Genomic DNA, 20,017 nt, shown 5'->3' with positions numbered 1-20,017 from the left:
TCAAAATCCGAATCGGGCCCTATAGCCCCCGGTTGCCTACGCTCACCTGATTGAAATTGAAAATTGTTCCGTTGGACACGGCAGTAACTGAAATTTTGGCAAATATTAGTGATTTTTTTAGTTAAAATCTGTCAATGAATTTTTAACTTTATGCAATCTTACAAGATTTAATATTCATGTTTTCTTACTAGATTTTAAAGACTACTAGATTTGTATTGGGTTAACGTGGTTAACTATTAGTAGGTGATGTCAAAATTTTAATAAACTGACTCCTAGTCTAGTCGGTAGTGACCCTGCCTATGAAGCAGGAGGTCCCGGGTTCGAATCCTGGTAAGGGCGTTTATTTGTGTGTTTATCACAAATATTTATTCCTGAGTTATGAATATTTTCTATGTATTCATATATAATTATATATATCGTTGTCTAGTAGGTACCCAGAACATAAGCCTTATTGAGCTTACCGTAGGGCTCGAACGATTGCGTAAAAATGTCCTTGTAGGTAATATAAAAATATAATGTATGTATATATGTATTGTTAACATCTAACCGCTTTATGGAGTTATTAATTAAAAATATTAAGTAAAATTATGATACTTAATCAGATTTTTCTTAAATTAGTGGGCTTTTGATTATTTGTATATTTTTTAAAATTATTTTTTTATTATTTAATCAACAACCGTTGTATAGATATGTACAAGTAAATTAATATAAAATAAACGTATGCCTCAAAGTAACTTATTATTGAAAAATATTATTACGTTGGAAATAAAATGGTACTCAACACGAACACAGATCAACAATGCAATTAACTCACACAGAAATACCGGTTGATTTTCAAAGTGTGCACCAAAACTCCGCCCTAAACAAATTTTGACCAATCGGCGACCGCTGTAGGCATAGATCGTTGTGGCAACACGCCTCATGTTTTTCGTCACGGAACGGCGACTCAGGCGCGACTCACACATTGTTAATGTAAGCGCTTCGCTTTGAAGACACTGGATCCCAACGTTCGTACCGTCTCGCTCTCTCACCGGCCGCTGTAAATTTTGATATCATTTTCAGAATATATAGCACCAAAAAAAGTCTAACTGACTGAAGAAATAGTTCATAGTTTACACCAGCTGAAGAATACTTAAGAAGTAATAGGGATATTTGAAGAAATTTAGACCAAGAACGAAGAATTTGTGATCGGGTCAATTCTGGCCGATGTAGCAGTTCGGGCGTCAGAAAGAGACAAGTGCTCGGACGGAGGGGTTTGGAAGGCTGCGGAGGCGGCCAGTTTGATCATTTTTTGTTGCACCGTTGATTGTGAAAGATTACACTTGAGAGTCGAAATACATCTTTACATCACACGTCAGTGGGCACCGAGCTGTCTTCAAAGCAACACGGATTAGACACACGTTTCTTTTAGGTTATCATGTCAGCGTGCAAGTTGTGATAGTGAGACCAGAGTGATCTTCAGGACTTTTGTGTTTGGACTGATCTGTTGTGAGCCCTGCGTCTTCGCTGCGGTTTCTGGCGTCGATGGCTGTTTCAACTCTGAACATGACTCCGTACTTCACAGGATATTCTTTTCAAGGTAAGTTTTGGGGTTGCAGATAAACGTTTTTTTTTTCAAATATGTAACTGAAATTTTTGTTACTTGACTTATTTTTATATGATTCTAGTGTTTTTACATAGCATGAATCGGTTTACTGGGTTGGAACGAATAAACTCTTAGTTTTATAGGATATACAATAGGTACTAATGTCAGCCCTTCTCCAATGATAGGTAGCATCAAACTCCATTTAAGTGCAGCAGCGGTGACTTTTCTACAAAAATACTTAACTGTCAATGATTGAAAAGGATGAAATAAAAAGTATGCTTCTAACAGTATCAGTTGTGTAATAATTAGTTGGGTATAATTGGTTTTATATTAAATATTGCAATATTAGCTAGGTACTTTCACAAACATGCTTTTTCAGTTTGGCTAAATGATTATGTGGGATAACTGCAACGGAGTGAATAATGTGTGTTAGTTCTTACGTTAGTACATATATACATATGTTACATTCAATTAACCATATACGTATTACGCAAAATCTTACTTCACTGAAACAATTGCTCAGATACAAATGTCATGATTTTAATGATCCGCTAGATATTGTTTAACGAGTTAATATTTTATTCAAGTATCAAATAATGAATACTTAAGTACCTATTTAATTGAACTAAAATGTATGTACCTTATTTATTTTATCTTATTCATTTTAGGCATGACTAACAACTATAATATAATGTTATCTTTTTATGTATAGGTAATTAGAATTAATATAAAAATTTACTAACGACATTATTCATGAATTGCTATAAAATTATGTATGGTTAACACAAAAAGGAATAGTTAATTATTCAATATTTTAGACTAAATAAATATACGAAGTTAACTAGGTTACGCTTATAATACATAAATAAATATGGTACCTACCTAATTTTGGATAAAAAGAAGTACATATGTATAAGTACTCAACTGTAAATTTTATTCCGGCCTACATGTAGGTAACTACATAATTATTATAATTACATAACATTTAAATGTCAATAAATGTAATATACACCTACATACATACTAATGATATTACTTACATACCGTTACTGCCTTCTCGTATTCGTATTTACTAGATTTTATACACTACCTCTTTTACTTGTCATTTCACCTGCAACAAACTTTTCTTATTTTCTATATAAAAGTATAAAGGAAAAATTAAACGGGTAGGTACTTACTATTAAAATACAGACATTTATTTTTAATGTAAAATGGTCAACATCTTGCGCAACAAGAAACATCAGATTAGAATCATGGGAATTCTAAAACCCCAAGTCCCTTTTTATTACTAGCAATATAGCAATATTTCATCCTCGCGCGCTTTCTGTCATATTTAATAAGCTGTTCTAAGAACAATTGTTCTTTGACTCAACCTCGTTAGACCCGATCCGAAATGGCCAAGGACACGCTTTAGAAAAAAAAAATGTCTCCAGTTCAATAAAGAATTTCTGTCACGAACTAGACGAACTCCTATTGTAATATTTGCTTTGTTCAACTTTCGATTGATCTTGATCTAGTTATGTTATTATAAACACTGAATATCTAAATATTTCGATATTTATGTAGTATCCAAAACTTTAGCTGATTGCAATCATCATTGGTAATAATGTATAGTTAACACATTGTTATTATTATACCTAAGTGTTATAACAGACTTATCAGAAGCTCTGTGTAGCTATACTATTTACCTATATTATTTTCTTGAAATCTAGGTATATTTTATTTTTTGTTAGGTATGTTGGATAATAATTGGTTATTCTTTCATAATATCTACATTAATGTTAACTTTGTCACCTGTCACCAGCCTGACAACGGTATTATTATACATAATAATTCAAATCACCATTCTTAATTATTAAACGACTAAACCTACATTAAAAAAAATATCTAGACCTAATAATAAAGATATCCTAATCTGAAATAAACATTTTTATATATCGGTTTCTCTGGCTTACATCTACATCCCACATACCTATAATCTTTTGAGTAGTGATCACATAATTATTATTATTTTTACTATGGGTAACAATTCACTTAAATCAGGTACTAGATTTACTAAACTGTTTATAATTCTAATTTAATTCGAATTTTCTGGTTGACTTTAGAATTGGTACAGTTATTCAAGAGTACAAAACAAATTGAAATCAGACAATTATACGGGGTTTATTCCTTGTATTCAAAACACTAAGAATGTTTCTCTCAGTTAACTTATAACTAGTTTTAAAAGAAATTATTACCCCGCATAAAATTTTGAGCTTCTTTTGTTTTCAAATGTCCTTTCTTCGTATCGATATTTTTATGACAGCCGACGACAGTTCGGTTTGAAGAATAACCGTTTCAGACTTGGGACTGTTGTTTTTTTATGGCCCTTTAAATTTATTACTTTATGTTGCTACGAAACGGAAGCTTATGTTCTCACACTTTTAAAATGTCGTGCTAGATCTGCGCATTAGGTGAGTACTGTTCGTTGCAACCTGCTGGACATTATAGGTATTCAGAAATTAAATATTCCATTGTTTCCATGCGGCTGGACTTTAAAGATTGTTTCAAAGGTTTAACGCGTATAAATAACAACGAATACTGTTCCAAAAAGCACTCGCACTGACGGTTTTACACATAAATCATTACCATACGAAAACATTTCGACTGCATTGTTAAAAATGTCACTTCGACTTATGACCTGTTTCGTCTAAGCTAAATTAAAAACAGAACAGGACGAATGAATGCAAGAAGGGTTAAGTAAGAAAGAGAGCGCGTGCTATTGAAGAATGCCGACGAACTCATTTTTTCTCCGCAACTCTACGTCATCTTTGGAATGTTTTAGGAGTCAAGTATTTTCATAATTATCAAAACTTATTTTTTATTAATGATTTCAATTTAAAAAAAACATTTTTTTAAATATACTTAGGTATATTTAAAAAAATTGTACTTAGGTACAAAGTGGATAAAGTTGTTTAAAATAAATATGTCATAGTGTAGGTTACTGTTTTATTGTTTATATTATTTACTTATCATAATGTCAGAGATTTATATATTAGAGATATGAAAAATGGCCAGTAGATTTATAGGTATATTTACATCTATTGGACTTTTTTCATAATGGACGTTGAAGCCACAATAACTAATTAATACTAATTACTAAACGGACATCTAGATGATTAAAAACTTATCCGTTATGTATGTGAGTCACAATCAGACGCGCGCCGGGCGGTCAGCCTTTCGAGTTATTAAAAATGTTTAAATTTATAATTCGACTCCAATTTATACGACTTTTGGATGTAAGTCGGTATTAGTGTCACACGGCCGCTCTGATGCGCTGTTGATGTCAGAAAACATTTGTTTAATACGCAAAGCCGAAGGAGATTATCGTCGCAAATGCGATGATCAATGATTTGTGTGAAAATGTTGATGGATTTTTAAAACTCTTTATGCAATGTACCTACATAATCACCTAAACTGCTTAAAGCAATTTATACTTAATTAAGAAATCGTCGTAAGATAAACTCCTAAACAGAGTAAGAAGAAAAGGACTCTATTAAAAATGAGACATTCCTAAATGTGAGTTAAATCGACACAAAACCGCATAATGCATTCGATGACGGTCGCGGGTCGGTCGGCGCAATCAGATGTGCCTCGGGCTAGGTGACGGACTCGCTGATGCGCGATACTGATCGGCAACTTGCGCATGCGCACCTTGTAATTTACCACACATTCTAGGGAATATTTAACTATATTAATCCTCTTGCAGTATACGTGAGTGACCCGTTTGTAATATATCTAATATGCTTCTTGCAGTACATAGTTTTAATATATTCAAACTTCTTCTTGTACATATAAACAATGCATACATATTAATCCTGATCTAAAAAGGACTCAGATTTGATTTGTCTACTTTAATAAAAAAAGCATTTCTTGAAATGATATGATTTTTCTGATTAATCAACTACATATCTACAAGAATTGACCTCTACAAAGAGTTCAGTACCATAATCAAAGTTTAGTCACATTCATATCAAGGGCCGACAAGCGGTGCACATCTCGGCGCACGCACACAGCGTCCGCGCAGATCAAAGGCACCGACAGGCTCTTTTAGCCGCATAATATGACGCGCCCCCCGCCCCCTCCGCGGCCGGCGAAATGCCTGCTCGGGCCTTCGGCGTCCGGGGCGCTTACTTGCTATTACTCATGACGATCTATTAATAAACAAATTGATATTAGGATATTACGAATGCTTACTGGGAGTGTTTTCAATTTATTAGGCTAAGGAGCTCGCTCCAATTTATTAGTGCCTACATTTTTTTTATTAATTCATATGTATTTCGTGATTAGAAGAATGAGTCCAATTGAGGTTTCTAGGTACTTGTTTAATAATTAACAAATTGACAGCCAATGTGGCATTAGCAGGCGTGGCTCACTCCGCGATTTCATCGCTTTGCAACAGGTAGCCATAAGAGTGACATTCCATTTCCAACTGCAGCTGCAATACTGTTCATTTTACTATGGAAACGCGTCGCTGTCATTGTCAATTTTCATAGTAAAAAGAACAGTATTGCAGCTGCAGTTGGAAATGGAATGTCACTCTAAGCCGCGCGTGGCGCTGTCGCCACCTAGCGGTCATATCTGTCATAATCGTAGCAGACGCATTTTGTTAGAGTGAATCTTCTGTACGTGTGTACGTAGTACTATTATTCATTCTGTGGCATTAGTCATTAGCAAGTGGTTGCTTATATAGGAGACTAGAAAACTGGATACATAATAAGATAAATTTCATAGCGATTACCGATAAGATGGCTAAAGACGACGCAAATCTGATAAATGCGCCGAGGCTTAACTGATCAAAATCTCCATTGCCGCCAGCTTTTCCCATATTTCGCGATGTCAGCACTTCCCTTTCGCACTCGCTCAGCCCGCTCTTGCAGTAATACGGAAATATTGAGATTAATATATCATATTAGTATAGTTTAATTAGAGTACAATAGTACTTCCTTGTACATACTATGATTGCATGCATGTTTTGCATACTAATACATGTCAAGCCTCATCACAATAAACAATGTTAATTTTATTTTAATTTGGGCATACCCGGGAATAAACTGCTACCCTTTTGTACTTTTCTTGTGGCAAAGAAAATAACTGTTAAGATATTATAGTGTACACTTGCGTCTTTCTTCGGCGGGGGCGTAGGTTACCGCGAAATAGCTCACGTGCACGGCCGGTCATCGATCAGGGTATCATTGTTCCATTAAAATATAAACTCTTTGCAATTACCCGAGGGTTCGAAAACTCACTGAGCGATAAACGATAGCCGTTCTGCAGTTATACGTTTTAGCGATAATCAATACAACACTTGTTGGTGATTGTGATTTTATTAGATCCTTTTTAAATAAACTCATTTCACACTTTTATTTTAAATTTACCGCTACAAAGAGGTATTTAGTATTTTATTCGAAACAAAATAAATTTTATATTATCTATTTACCTAACTTCATATTCTCTTTGTATATCTTAAGTCGAAATTTCAGTACCCTGGTACTTATTTAAATTAATGCTACAGGGCGTGCTTTGCTTTGCTCTACTTTCAATAAGCGAGGCAATAAAGGGCATTAATTATTCATTATACAAGCAGTTTCATAATATTAAGTCCACTTAGCTTCCGTAGTCATTTATCTAAGTACTATCAAGCGACTACATTATGGACTGGGAGCGGCAACTTGACTCAAAAGACTCATTTCTAACAAGAAAAGAAAAGAGTCCGTCAAATCAGTACATAACTCGGTGTGAATACGAATGAGGTCAAACAGGGCATTCTCAAACATACGCCAGTGTACTGAAATAAAATATTCTGTTCCATTCATTGCGTAGAGGTAAGATACACGGTCGGTTCTAGCTCGAGTTGCCGAAAGGCTTTGCTTCGTTTGAACAGATGTAGCAACTTCAATGGGAGAGGCACTCTCATTTCATATTGGTTATTAGAATATTTGTCTTTACCGGTTGCCGCCACCTGAGTCTGTTGTTTTCTACAGGTATGTGTAGTTTTCTACACATACCTACCTACTACTTATACCTATCTATGTATGTTATAAACAGGTAAGTGTCTTTGTAAGAGGCAAACGCGCTGTAATATTAGGTAAATCATATTAAGTAGGCAGGGCATTTTAATGTTTGCTTTATCTCAAGTTATTATTGCGATGTAAAAATATTTGCGAGGTTTTTGTCTTTTTGTTTTAGCTATTTTTATTTCAGCTAGGAAGTAGATAAGGTTGTACCTATGCCTTTCATTTGTGAATGATTGAAGGTAGACAATTATTTTGAAAGTTTGTAGGTTCTCATGCACCATGCTAAAACTAGCAAAATAAAGAACAGGGGGAAACACAAAGTATGGAGCCGTAGAACGACCGCTTTGTGACCGATTGCACAAACCAATACGTCAAAAAGGTTGTCAAATGCTCAGTATGAAAGTATAATAGAACTGATTTGATATTCGACCGCGCTACATTTGTGGCGGCGCGCGCGCTGCCACGGGCCACACAGGCCTCCACTCTTGAAGAAGGCTTAATGGAATGACACAGCCTTTGTCGACGCCGCCCAATTCGAAAGCCTATTCAGATGGCATTTCTTCTCATTGTTGCTTGATTTTGGATAGTAATAGATAATTTTATTAGTCTATAGATGACTTTTAACAGGTTACGGAGTAGAAATCTCGTGTCAATATCGAAACATGATTGTCATCCAGGCATGATAAACCTAGTTCTCATATTGAAATATGTTGTTTTTTCCTTGATTTATTCGAACACAATTTGCTATGAATTTAGGTACGTGAGGTAAAATTGAATCAATAACTTTTGCTTGCTTATGGGCAATGTGATAACCTTTAGGTAAACCTCTTCAATCGCTAGTTACATCAATATTTCATTCGGATAAAAAAAGACTTTTTCAGAATGCTTCCACGCAATATAAATATTAAAAATAAGTTGCATAACTTACCTATATTTTTAAATTAGCTAGTCAGTTTACATGTTTTACATCGTACCTAGGCTGTGCAAGCGCACGTTTCCACACGGCGTTAATTCAGTGCCTTGAACTATGACCAGCGTTAGCGGAACGAGCGGTTATCGTCCGCGCAACTCATGTGGAAGAAAGCGGCGTGGCATGAGACGTTAAACGTCATATAAATTTTACTGTAGGCATATTAATGTCGTTACGTGAAATTGATTTGCAAGCAGAAACATATTATGATTGTGAAAACGGGGTTTACGATTTATTTACACACCACGATATCGACTTGAAACACAACAAACTATCACTGTACCGTTGTTGGCGCGAAGCAGCAGAATAAATTGTATAAGGTATTAGCGTTCACACACCACATGGTAAATTAATTTACAAGACGTTTATTGTGAGTATTTATACGGCGCATTTGTAAATTGTACCTATAGTAATCGGAAGTAATTCTACAATTTGATACGAAACCTTCTAAAACGTAGACATACATACATATTATTCTAATTAAATATTTTATTATTTACATTTAGGTATAACATTATTGCCTAATTGTGAGCTTGTAGCAGACACCTTTAATTGTCTGCTTATGGAATTAGAGCTTACTCGTTGCACCATGTCTATCACCTTGCGGCAGCTTGCAGTTTAAACTTTATGAAGCCGCGCAAATAATACAGTTGCTTTCGATTACGGCTGCAATCAATGCGAAGGGCAAAAGTAATTAGTCAAAGGCCACTGACACCAATTAACGCAAAACAAAGCGCAGTGAAACTCTTTAAGACGATTACCAAATCAAACTCGATCAAATTGAAAACGAAAATCTACGCAATGCCGGAAGGTCAAAGAAATCCAATCTCGACCCTTCCAATGACAACCGCAATTAACCAGATGCAGAGGTTGATAAAAGTGTGATTGCTAATTAAAGTTGACACAGAAACGCCAATGGTGAATTCAAAATCTTCATTTATTCCGTCACGCCTGGGCTCTTGCATTTAAGTTTAAATGATTGACTCTGTTTCAATTTAGCTCAACAAGAATGCAGCAGTTGAACGAATTGCAACAAGATTATTTGATTGTGAGAAAATTTTATGCTTTCCACATTCCGATATCTGTAGCCGGGAAAACTGTTAGTGTGTTATTTAAAGCCACAGAGGGAAGTCCTGTGATGAATAAAACGCGTGAGTAACTATTGAAACGTTGCGCACTTTTTTCGGAAACCGATCTACTCTACTAACAGTACTAACATGCATTTTTTGTTCGTTGAATTGTTGATGTCGGTGCTCCACATTGGTGCCACCCTAGTAGCGGCCTTTATCGCGGCCAACTTGTGCATGCTCGCAAAGCTCTTCCGGACGATTAGTTGCCAATGAATGTTTGAATTTGTTGTTAACTTTGCCTCCTTTTGCGATAATAGTGTTACTATGTTTGCGAACTGTATTACGCATTGTACCTACAATAGATTTTTTTAGAGGCTTGTGTGCCTTTTGTCAATTGTTCGTTTTGTATCCTGTTTGGATATGAAAGCGTTTACTAGGTGTAAAGTTATATCGTTTTTATTCCATCCTATTGACTGCGGCGGCTACCGATAGTATTATTAGGTATATTCTCTTTATTATGTACATAATATATATTGGTTTTAACGTTAATATTAATATGTAGTATAATAATAGACAACACAATTTATAAATATGTACGTAAAGAATTGTATTTCTTTAACCTTAACATATAAAGTAAGTGCAATGTTGTATCAATTATACATTTCATCTACATAACAATTACATTGTTACAATTACACACATTGCATCAGTTATCACTCCTTGCTAGCAAGAGTGAGAAATATAATGATTATAATGAAGTGATACATTATTACAAAGCCACCCACATTTGTATAGCGGGGTTATTATGAACGCGTTATGCGTCATAAATATTTCGGGAACATAAAATTAACGCTCAAAAACACGAGGCTTTCGAGGCACCGCAGCGTCTGCGGGGTCCGACAAAAAAAGAGGATCACTCGCAGAACGAGAGTCCAGCAGGCTTGAAAAGGTCACTTTCTGCCACACAACAATGAACTCTGAGATTTACAGTTTAGAGTTCACAAAAAGGAATTTGTGTCATCTTCCTTTAGCTACAAATGGGATATTTTGGTTGTTCCAATTACTGACCATAAGTTGTTTGCGTTACGGTTTATACTTGGTTGTCTAACTGCTGAACAGACACCTCGGTATATCATATCAAAGGACATACTTGTTGACATGTTGTCTAATTGATTGGTGGTTCTCAGCAGGGGTCTAGGGCTTTACACGAGGCGGCACCTTTGTGGAATTATTTGAAATTGATAAACTATAAATGCCTTCACAAGTGGAAGATGCCACTTGCCACCGTTATTTTTTTTGTTGGGATACGTTGTCCGTCAAATTTAGGGTAGGTGGATGGATATTTTAGAAAAATTAGATGCTATTAATCTACTCTTTGTAATGCTCTAGTTATTAATTAAACCTGCATGTGTAATATATGAAATGAGTCGTTTGGCAGAGTGCCTAAAGCTTTTACAATAATTTTGACAATAGTATCTACATATATTCACTAATAAATTAATTAATTCAAAATTTATTACTCCCATATGTATTGTCTAAATATTAAAGCGTAAGAAACCGATTTACTAAGTTCAGTAGTGAAATCAATTGAAACGATGTTTCTGCATGAATAATTTATATCATACTACGTTGCCTCATAAATAATATTTCATGCAAGCCCTTAGTCCTTCAAGTCATTCACAGCACAATTTACCCCAGTTTCTTGTATAATATTTTTTTGATCTGGGACTCATCTCAATAGAAGTTCACAATGCGATTGCAAAAATCAAGGAGCGGCGGCGTCCTTTGACGATAGGTGGTCCCAGCGCGTGATGCGATTATAATAGCGACACTTTTAACTCACCTCCGTTTCCCATAGGGTTTATTAGCAATTAGTGTTCAATGCACCTTAATATTAGTTCTTAAGTAATTCATTATACGGGTACGTACCGATGTATGTAGTTAGAATAAACAGTACAAAAGGCTTACTTTTGCATAGTATACAAATAATTACCTGCTAACTTTTGTAAAGAGAAACAATTTAGGACTTTAATAGAAGACTTCTTAAGATTTAGTTAATTAACCAATAAATCTAACATACCTATCTTGATTCCAAATTATCAGAAAAACGTTATGGCCTCTGCTTCACCGCATTCGTGTTAAAGAAATTCGATACTCTCGCTTGAGAACACATGAAATGGAACGTTAAATTGTTAGACGATCGTTGCAAATACGCCCTTATAAACTCATGTGTGTAGTAGTTGTTGTTGTTATCCTTTACGCTGCATTACAGATGAAAATAAAATATTTTCAACTTACCGTTTAATTATCTCATTCAGAAAATTACAGGCATGCTAGACATTGTTGAATCAGATTCAATATGTGTTGCTTGTTTCAGGTCAAGGTCGAATGAATCAACTGGGTGGGGTTTTTATTAACGGGAGACCTCTTCCCAATCACATCCGGCTGAAGATCGTGGAGATGGCGGCGGCGGGCGTGAGGCCCTGCGTCATCTCACGCCAGCTGCGCGTCTCGCACGGATGCGTCTCCAAGATCCTCAATAGATATCAGGTGAGCACAGAAAGAGTTTCTTCACGATTTGATCTCTGTGAGTTGGACTTGACATAGTTTAACAGATAAATTAATATGTATTGTTTTGTCATCAGGAAACTGGTTCCATCCGCCCTGGTGTGATCGGAGGATCTAAACCGAGAGTGGCGACGCCTGAAGTTGAAAACAGGATCGAAGAGCTCAAGAGACAAAACCCAGGTATATTTTCCTGGGAAATTAGAGATAAACTTATAAAAGAAGGAATCTGTGATAAAAACACTGCACCGTCAGTCAGTTCCATATCGAGGCTTATAAGAGGAGGCAAAAGGGACGAATCAGATCCTAGGAGAAATCACAGCATTGATGGTATTCTAGGTAAGTGTACAAACTTACCTATGATTTGTCTCAATTTGCAATGATAATTGTGATTTGTCTATGATTTGAGCGCCCGTCGAAAATAGAAATAAAAATAAGTTTTTTTCTTCAAGTAGCTACAATCGGAATTTCAACTACCCGTTAAGGACACTAGCTTGCTTATTACTTATTTAAATACTAAAATTGTGAAAATCTATGTAATCGTTTAAAAATACGATTCGTTTCATGATAAAAATATTCGCATATGTAGACTGCGCTAAGCACTAGACCGAGTTTCGCACGTTCCGATGTTTGAAGGGAACACTTCCTGCGCGTGTTTGCATAAAACTTTTTATTACTCGAGTTCGCTATTGTACTCACCTCTTTTTATATAAAAAGGCTAGCTATATTGCGTACTATCTTTTTGTACTTATTTTTAGTTAGGTCAAACTTATTGCTCCTTTCATTTAGCAACCGAGAGTTATGCAGAAATCCTTGGCGATTTACTAATTTGTTTGAGAAGTTTCCGACTCTGACGGAACCTTCGAGCTAATGATGCGTTAATAACTGGCCGTGTCATCGTAGTCCTTAACGCTCATTTCAGCCCATAATCACTTAATTTAGTTCAAAGCCCACTATTATTATAAATTTATACCTATAATGAGATTGTCGGAACGTTTGCAAACTTCGCAAAATGGCGTATAAAGTTAATAATCAAGGTAAAAGTGAAGCGGGCGCACGCCACGGCAGCGCCCCTTGTGTCGGCTTCGAAATTGTAGGTTATAAAAATGAAATTAGTACCCAAAGCTGTTATTATCCCATCGCGTTTGGCCGCGGGGCTTGCATTACGACAATCTGTCCGTACTGCACGTCTTGTGCCGTATAGCTATCCAATATAAAATGGCGCTCCTAATATCCCGGTTCGGCGACGGCGATTTCGCCGGAGAGATTCTGCGCGCGATAAGATTATGCATATTAAGTTGTGCGCGGCTAAAGTACACTGGAAAAGCGGCCCCTTTACCATTCGCCTTTGCCAAGCGCGTATTGAAAATTTGCGGTTCGTGCTCGCCCTGTGACGACAGTTAACGGTCGGCTTGCAACTCGCACGAGCCTTACGCTGAAATATTACCATGTACTGCACTTTCGCATCTCCCGACACTCACTCCCAAACCGAATCAAATTATAAATCTACGTCATCTGCCGCTTACCAATCTAATTCAACGTCTTGACGTAATGTAATTTTGTAAAGGCCTAAAAAAACTCACTAGCTGTTATAATGTGGTTACGTTTAATTTAATCAAGACCGCGTGTGGTCCCCGCGGTAGCGCGACGATAATCGACATAAAACAACAGAAAAATTACGAAACGTTAGAAAGTTAAGATTTATGACAACATGAAATTGTTTTCAATGTTTTCATTATTAACTCAATTTGGCAACAATTTAAATAACCTTTAGGTTTTTTGGACGACCTTTTCTGATAGCAATTTATTTGATTGTTCGAAGGACCCTCATCTTGCGAAGACTCCGACACTGAATCAGAACCTGGAATTACGTTAAAAAGGAAGCAACGACGATCTCGAACAACTTTTTCTGGTGATCAGCTCGAAGCCTTGGAGAGAGCGTTCACAAGGACCCAGTATCCCGACGTTTACACCAGGGAAGAGCTTGCTCAGAAAACCAAATTAACTGAAGCCAGAGTTCAGGTATGTAGCTTCCCAACAAACCGTTTTATAAGTAGGTACTCTCCTAATCTGATGAGTGAACAGAAGAAAGATATATTTTGAATTTCATAAATGAATGAGTATAATAAATAATACATATTGTGGATCACATTCTATTCCCGCCCCTAAGGCAAGAGCATAGTAAAAAATGACGTAATTACATTGATAATTAATTATAATGTACGCGTGTAATCTAGCTACCATATGTTGCGCCGCTACTGTTTCCTCTGTTTTTTATTGTATCATTACAATTTAATTTTAAACAGAGTTTTTATTAAAAACTTAACCGTCATTCTTATTCACTCGCGCTACTCGGTAAATATACAGTTTGAAAACAAAATACTAGCAAAGTGTTTTATTATAAGGCGAACATAAATGAAATGCGAGCATATAAACAAACCGATGCATCTCAAATTGGTAGAAATCTATTAAGCGATTGCCTCGGGGGATTATCTTGTACGACAAATTTCATTTGACTAAAGTGGATTAATTTAAATGAGTGCCTTTTACGAGGTTTAGCGAAGGCCAGGTAAATGCAGTGTGTGTTTCAACTGAATTTTCTCTTCCGTAGGTATGGTTTTCGAACAGAAGAGCTCGTCTACGCAAGCAACTCAACTCTCAACAACTCAGTGCCTTTAATACGATGTCCTTACAATCCGCTTTCCCGTCAGTCCACCAGCAATACGAACCTCCAAGTAGCTTCAATGCTCAGTGCGCTTCTTGGCAGCAGTCATATTCCTCCGCACTGGGTTCAAGCTCCGTTCTGAACTCCGCCTTGGCTCCATCTTTACATCAATCTGCTTTGACGCCATCAGTTTGTCAGTCAGCATTAGCTGCTTCATCCTTACACCCTCCTACCTCAAGTTCGTTCACATCAGGAAACCTGACTCCGCTTTCCCACTCCTCCGAACTTGCCACGCCTCTTCAAGTCGCAGCAGATGCTACACCTCCCAGTTCGAGTCCCACTGCCTCTAGTCCATCAGTAAACCAGAGTGGTGGGATAACCTACCAGCACCCCACATATGCGAGTCCGAGCGACCCTATATCCCACCCTTATGGCTATGGGGACTACGCGAAACAAGATCATGCCATGTCCGCACATAATCACTGGACCTCGAGACAGCTTAGCGGACATGGCTCGAACAAATTAGCCGAAGTCGGTGCATGGCCAGAAAATTATAGGTGAGCTTTTTAACCCTTATCTTATCTATTATTTGTATTAAAATTGCAACTAACACATTCAATATTTGTATAAACAAAATTACACATTGAATTCATAAACACAAACTATGACGTCTTAATAATGCCCGGCGGCGGGCAGGTAGCCTTATGAATTATTGATTGATGCTCAGCTACTCATATTCTGACTGTGATTGTGCGGATGAATATACAATTACATTAATAAAAACTGACCTTTGTAGCTGACGATACAAATAGCTACCCATTAGGCTAATCCCAGATATGAGTATTGTTTTTGTAATAAGTAGGTTTCTGTTTGTATTTATCAATGACATCATTTCTTCTTTGGTCACTAGCGTTTGGCGAGGAGGAACAAGCTACTAGACGCATAGGTGAACTCATTGACGAAGGTACTAGAGTAGCAAAACAACCGGTGGCTATCAGGAGCGGGGAGCTCGATCGCAAATCGGGGTGCGTCCATTTTATTTCTTTTCACCTTCCTTTATCATTAGTCCGAGCGGCCGCTAATCAATTAAGAGTGTAAGAAGTCGGCCATTATCCGCGCGCGGGTGGTTATTACAGCCCGAGCTTCGTAATACGCCAATCTGATCGTGAATGCATAGGGCTGCGAATTTTATAGAGATTTTTGATCGATTTTTAATTAAAATTTCGCTCACTTAATTTCAATTCTCATGAAAATTTAAAATATTGCCGTCAGACGTTAATTTGAAAGAGCAAAAGCGTCGAGGCGGTAGAATCATGTTTTGTTGTCGTGTAGGCATTTAAGTAGGTATGTCGTAGAATGTGTTACTACCAAAGTGAATTTGTCGAAAGAGAATGTGACATACTCATTGTCGCTTTGTACTCTATACGGCGACGACATTTATCTGTGTTATCGAGACAAAGCACGTCTATAAACCTCACATTGGACCACACACAATATCTCTTCGCGTACAATGACGGACACACTAATAATATATAGGTTAGCCACGTTTATTCGGCGGTCTGTCTTATCTAGTCCTTTACGTGGCTTGATTGACGCAACTCCATTGTGCACGGCATTGTACTTATTACTCTGCCTGCCAAAAAATATAATGCAAAGCAGAGAATATGGAGAACGAATTATCCCACGTCCATATGGCGCGTTGCGGCCCCGCGCGGTACACGAATCATTTACAATTTAAATTCATACCTAAGCGCTTTTATAAACGTTTCTACAATTTTACAGCAAGTTACGTGTTTTGATCGTTATATTTTATGATTGTATAGGGCAGGAGTTAGTTATTTAGTCATCTAAGATATTGTAATGCATTTGCAACTTGTAATTAAGAACACAGTCATTGGTCGTAAACAGCGATTGTGATTGCCAGTTTGCTGCCGGGTGTGTAGCAGCTTAGCTTGTATTTCATTATCCGTCAAAGTTTCAATTAAATTTACTTCCACGAGAATCTATACAAGGTTTTAGATTTGCAATTTGAGTTAGTGTAGACTGTAGCAGGAGAGACTTTTTAATACGAGTTCCTAATTATTTCTTAAAGTTTAGTGTCTATGTTATTCGGCCAAACCAATACAATTTGCCGTCAACATTCGTAGGTCAAATGTGATTATGAGCAACAATGTTCGCAACCACAATTCATGGCGGAAAACACGGATAAACACACGTTCCTTTGTAGAGAGCATAGCGGCAATTAATGAGAGGCCGAACGTGACATTAGTGCAGTGAACCCGAGCATTAAACTAACGCGAGCCTAGTATTAAAACTTATCTGCAGCTATTTACATTCGACTTCCTAACTGCGGCACACGGCTCGCGTGTTCGACTTCGAGTGTTCAATGCGATTTTGATATCGAGCTCTCAGCTCACGCGATAATCGCCCACGGAAATTTATATGGAGGAGTTGCACCTGTAGAACAGACTTATTTATAGGGCGTTTAAAAGAAGTACCATAAATTATTACTCTTAGGTTGTTATTAAATATATAAGGCAAAATAACAAGTACCGAATTCTTATTTTCTTGTAGTAATAAAACATAGATACTTTCTAGAGTAAACACTGTTGTTTTATTAAAATAATTAGTTGTAACCTATATCAATAAACATTTTGTGACGGTCTGCGCTATTTGGTTTCAATTATCTTCCTAGTATTTATTTGTAGACTGTAGGTAATTAAAACCTTAAATGAACCAGAAAACGTAGTCTAATTGAAATCATTAGAGTAAGTTTTCAGCTTCATTTTAGATTTAAATTTCGTTTGAGAAACACGCAGCATTGTTTAAAATATTTGTAAAACTTTATTCGACCTCTTACGACAAGAATTAACCAACACTAATGACCGTTAATAACATATTAGCCATCATATTAACTAAAAAACAGTTTTACTGCGCGCTTTAGTCACGAATTCTTTTTGAGAATGCCATTTGGATCCGTCAAATATAACTCTTGCATATCATTCCGACCTCACTTAAACTGCGCACTCCGGTAGGCCAAAACGAAGTAGCATTTATAGACGGGCATTAGGGGCCTCTACCGTATTATTACACGTTCATAATAATTCGTTGGTCGATAGGTTCTCAGCGGTATTCATTGATCGGCGTATGTATGTCAATTACATTCGACATACGTTAATCCATTCATAATTATTTTCCTCCCACGCTTTATTTGTGGTTTAAACAAGGAATATAATCTAAAACTCCGAAACACTTATCTTCCCTTACAAGCGGATTAAGTGTTAAGCTAGGGGTTTAACACTGTGAGTCCTGTGACAAATGGATTCGCATGTACAAATATATACTAAATCTTGATAGCTTGATTGATTAACACACGTGTATCGCGTAACTTTTTACGTTTAATTATGAGAATCGGAATATTTTTGTTAGACGTGTCTTATTGAAAAGTAGCCACCGTTGAATTCAAAAATAGAATTAATTTAACCAATATTACTTAATACATTTTCCTATGAAACGCTTGTTATTAAATGAGAACTAACGTTTGTTTTTCTTTGTTGCAGTTCATTCTTCGGCACGAATGCTCACTACGCGTCGCACGCGCACTCGCCCGGCGAGGCAAAGTCCGGGTACCCGTACTTAGGACAACTCGGCGGTATGGATATGGGCAGAGTTCATTAACTTTCTTCAAAAATATTATAACAAAACATATCTGATAAAATAAAAAAAACATTACTTGGAACAATGGAAACGATCATAATTAAATGGACATGATATTTTTGAAGTTTTCCCATTTCCACATTTTTTTCCACACAAATATATTCTGAATGTCTGTATCCTATGCTGCTTTGATAATATGAAAACGAAAAACATATCAATAGTGCCTTGGTAACATATCAATGTGTAAAAGTTATATGCCCTTTAAATAAATTGTGAGACTAAATTAGCCTTACTGTATAAATTGTATTATATTTACAGCTTTATCTAGGTTAAGATAGAATTAATAAATTAATTTCTCATTTAGCTTAAGAGTTTTGGAGTTCCTCGATTATTAATTCGAACTGACAATATCCTTCTCAGTTCTAAGATGTACAGATTAACAGTGCAGTTCGGTGCACATATTGTTAATATTTCTTGTATAGTTTCTACTAGTATTCGTAGATTAAATAAAAAGTTGTTAAATATATTAATAAGTTGTTGAGTATTAGTTAAGTATGTCGTATATGAGTGATTTTTGTGTAATGTATCTATATCAAATCGATTAATATTTTAACAAACTAAATCACGTTTCAATAAACACGATTGTTCCCACAAAATGCCTTATACAAAATTGTGATAAGACATTTTACATTATATAATGACGAATGTATTTATTTTATAGGAGTTTTATCATATATGTATATAGAATAAGCACATTTGTAATAATAATTACTTAATTGAAAATAAATGAATCCTAATGCAATAAAAAACGTGTTTAAATTTTTCCTTTACCTTTTAAGGTCAATTTCAATACGTAATTTTTTTCTATTTGTATGTGAAACTTAAAATGAAAAGAAAAAGCAGCTGCGTTAACCCAGCCAAATTTTTTGACACATAAAAGTTTCATGATTTAAATCCTAATGTACCTAGGTATGTTACTCAGGATACGGCACTGCGTTCTGAACCTGAATTACATACCTCTAGAAGAATAAACAAATTATTCTTCTAAATTTAGACCTTGAAATGCCGCAAGAAAATTTAACCGAGTCACATAATGCTCCTTTCACCCATTAATTAAACGCTTCTGAAAATTGTATATGTCGCAGTAAGATAGATAAAGCCGTTATATAGTTATAACCCTAGGGATATAATTATATGACGTAACATAGTTATATGAAAGCAATTCATTACTATCTTACTAGGTATATAACTATAATACGGCTTTAGTTTAGTGATATAGTTATATTACTGGATTAAGTTTAGTGATATAGTTATATTACTGGATTAAGTTTAGTGAAATAATTATAGGTAGGAGTGCAGCGGTGCGGCGGAGGTATAGTTATATCCCTAGGGATGTAGTTATATGCCGTATAATACTTTTTAGCAATATTACGTAAAAGTACAGGTCGA

The 20,017-nt window shown here is 36.0% G+C and overlaps 1 protein-coding gene across 4 annotated transcripts; it reads left to right on the top strand.

The window, feature by feature from the left end:
- Window positions 1-953: 953 nt before the first annotated feature.
- Window positions 954-18,630, top strand: LOC134672409 (protein gooseberry-like). Of its 4 annotated transcripts, XR_010099341.1 has the most exons (7): window positions 9,226-9,762; window positions 12,059-12,231; window positions 12,327-12,585; window positions 14,069-14,268; window positions 14,858-15,468; window positions 15,822-15,936; window positions 18,472-18,605. XR_010099341.1 is itself a non-coding variant. In XM_063530291.1 (6 exons), the coding sequence occupies exons 1-6, from the start codon at window positions 1,525-1,527 to the stop codon at window positions 18,587-18,589; spliced, it is 1,416 nt and encodes a 471-aa protein (XP_063386361.1). In that variant the 5' UTR covers window positions 954-1,524; the 3' UTR covers window positions 18,590-18,630. The 4 variants fall into 4 exon arrangements, 3 of the variants coding, with proteins under 3 accessions (XP_063386361.1, XP_063386360.1, XP_063386362.1); XM_063530291.1 differs by lacking the exons at window positions 9,226-9,762; window positions 15,822-15,936 and adding an exon at window positions 954-1,579 and having other exon boundaries at window positions 18,472-18,630; XM_063530290.1 differs by lacking the exon at window positions 15,822-15,936 and having other exon boundaries at window positions 9,227-9,762; window positions 18,472-18,630.
- Window positions 18,631-20,017: the final 1,387 nt, after the last annotated feature.

This window comes from Cydia fagiglandana, chromosome 17, assembly GCF_963556715.1.
Source record: "Cydia fagiglandana chromosome 17, ilCydFagi1.1, whole genome shotgun sequence".
Lineage (NCBI taxonomy): Eukaryota > Metazoa > Arthropoda > Insecta > Lepidoptera > Tortricidae > Cydia > Cydia fagiglandana.
Note: the sequence above shows the minus strand (reverse complement) of the source record. Positions and strands in the feature narration are given on the sequence as shown.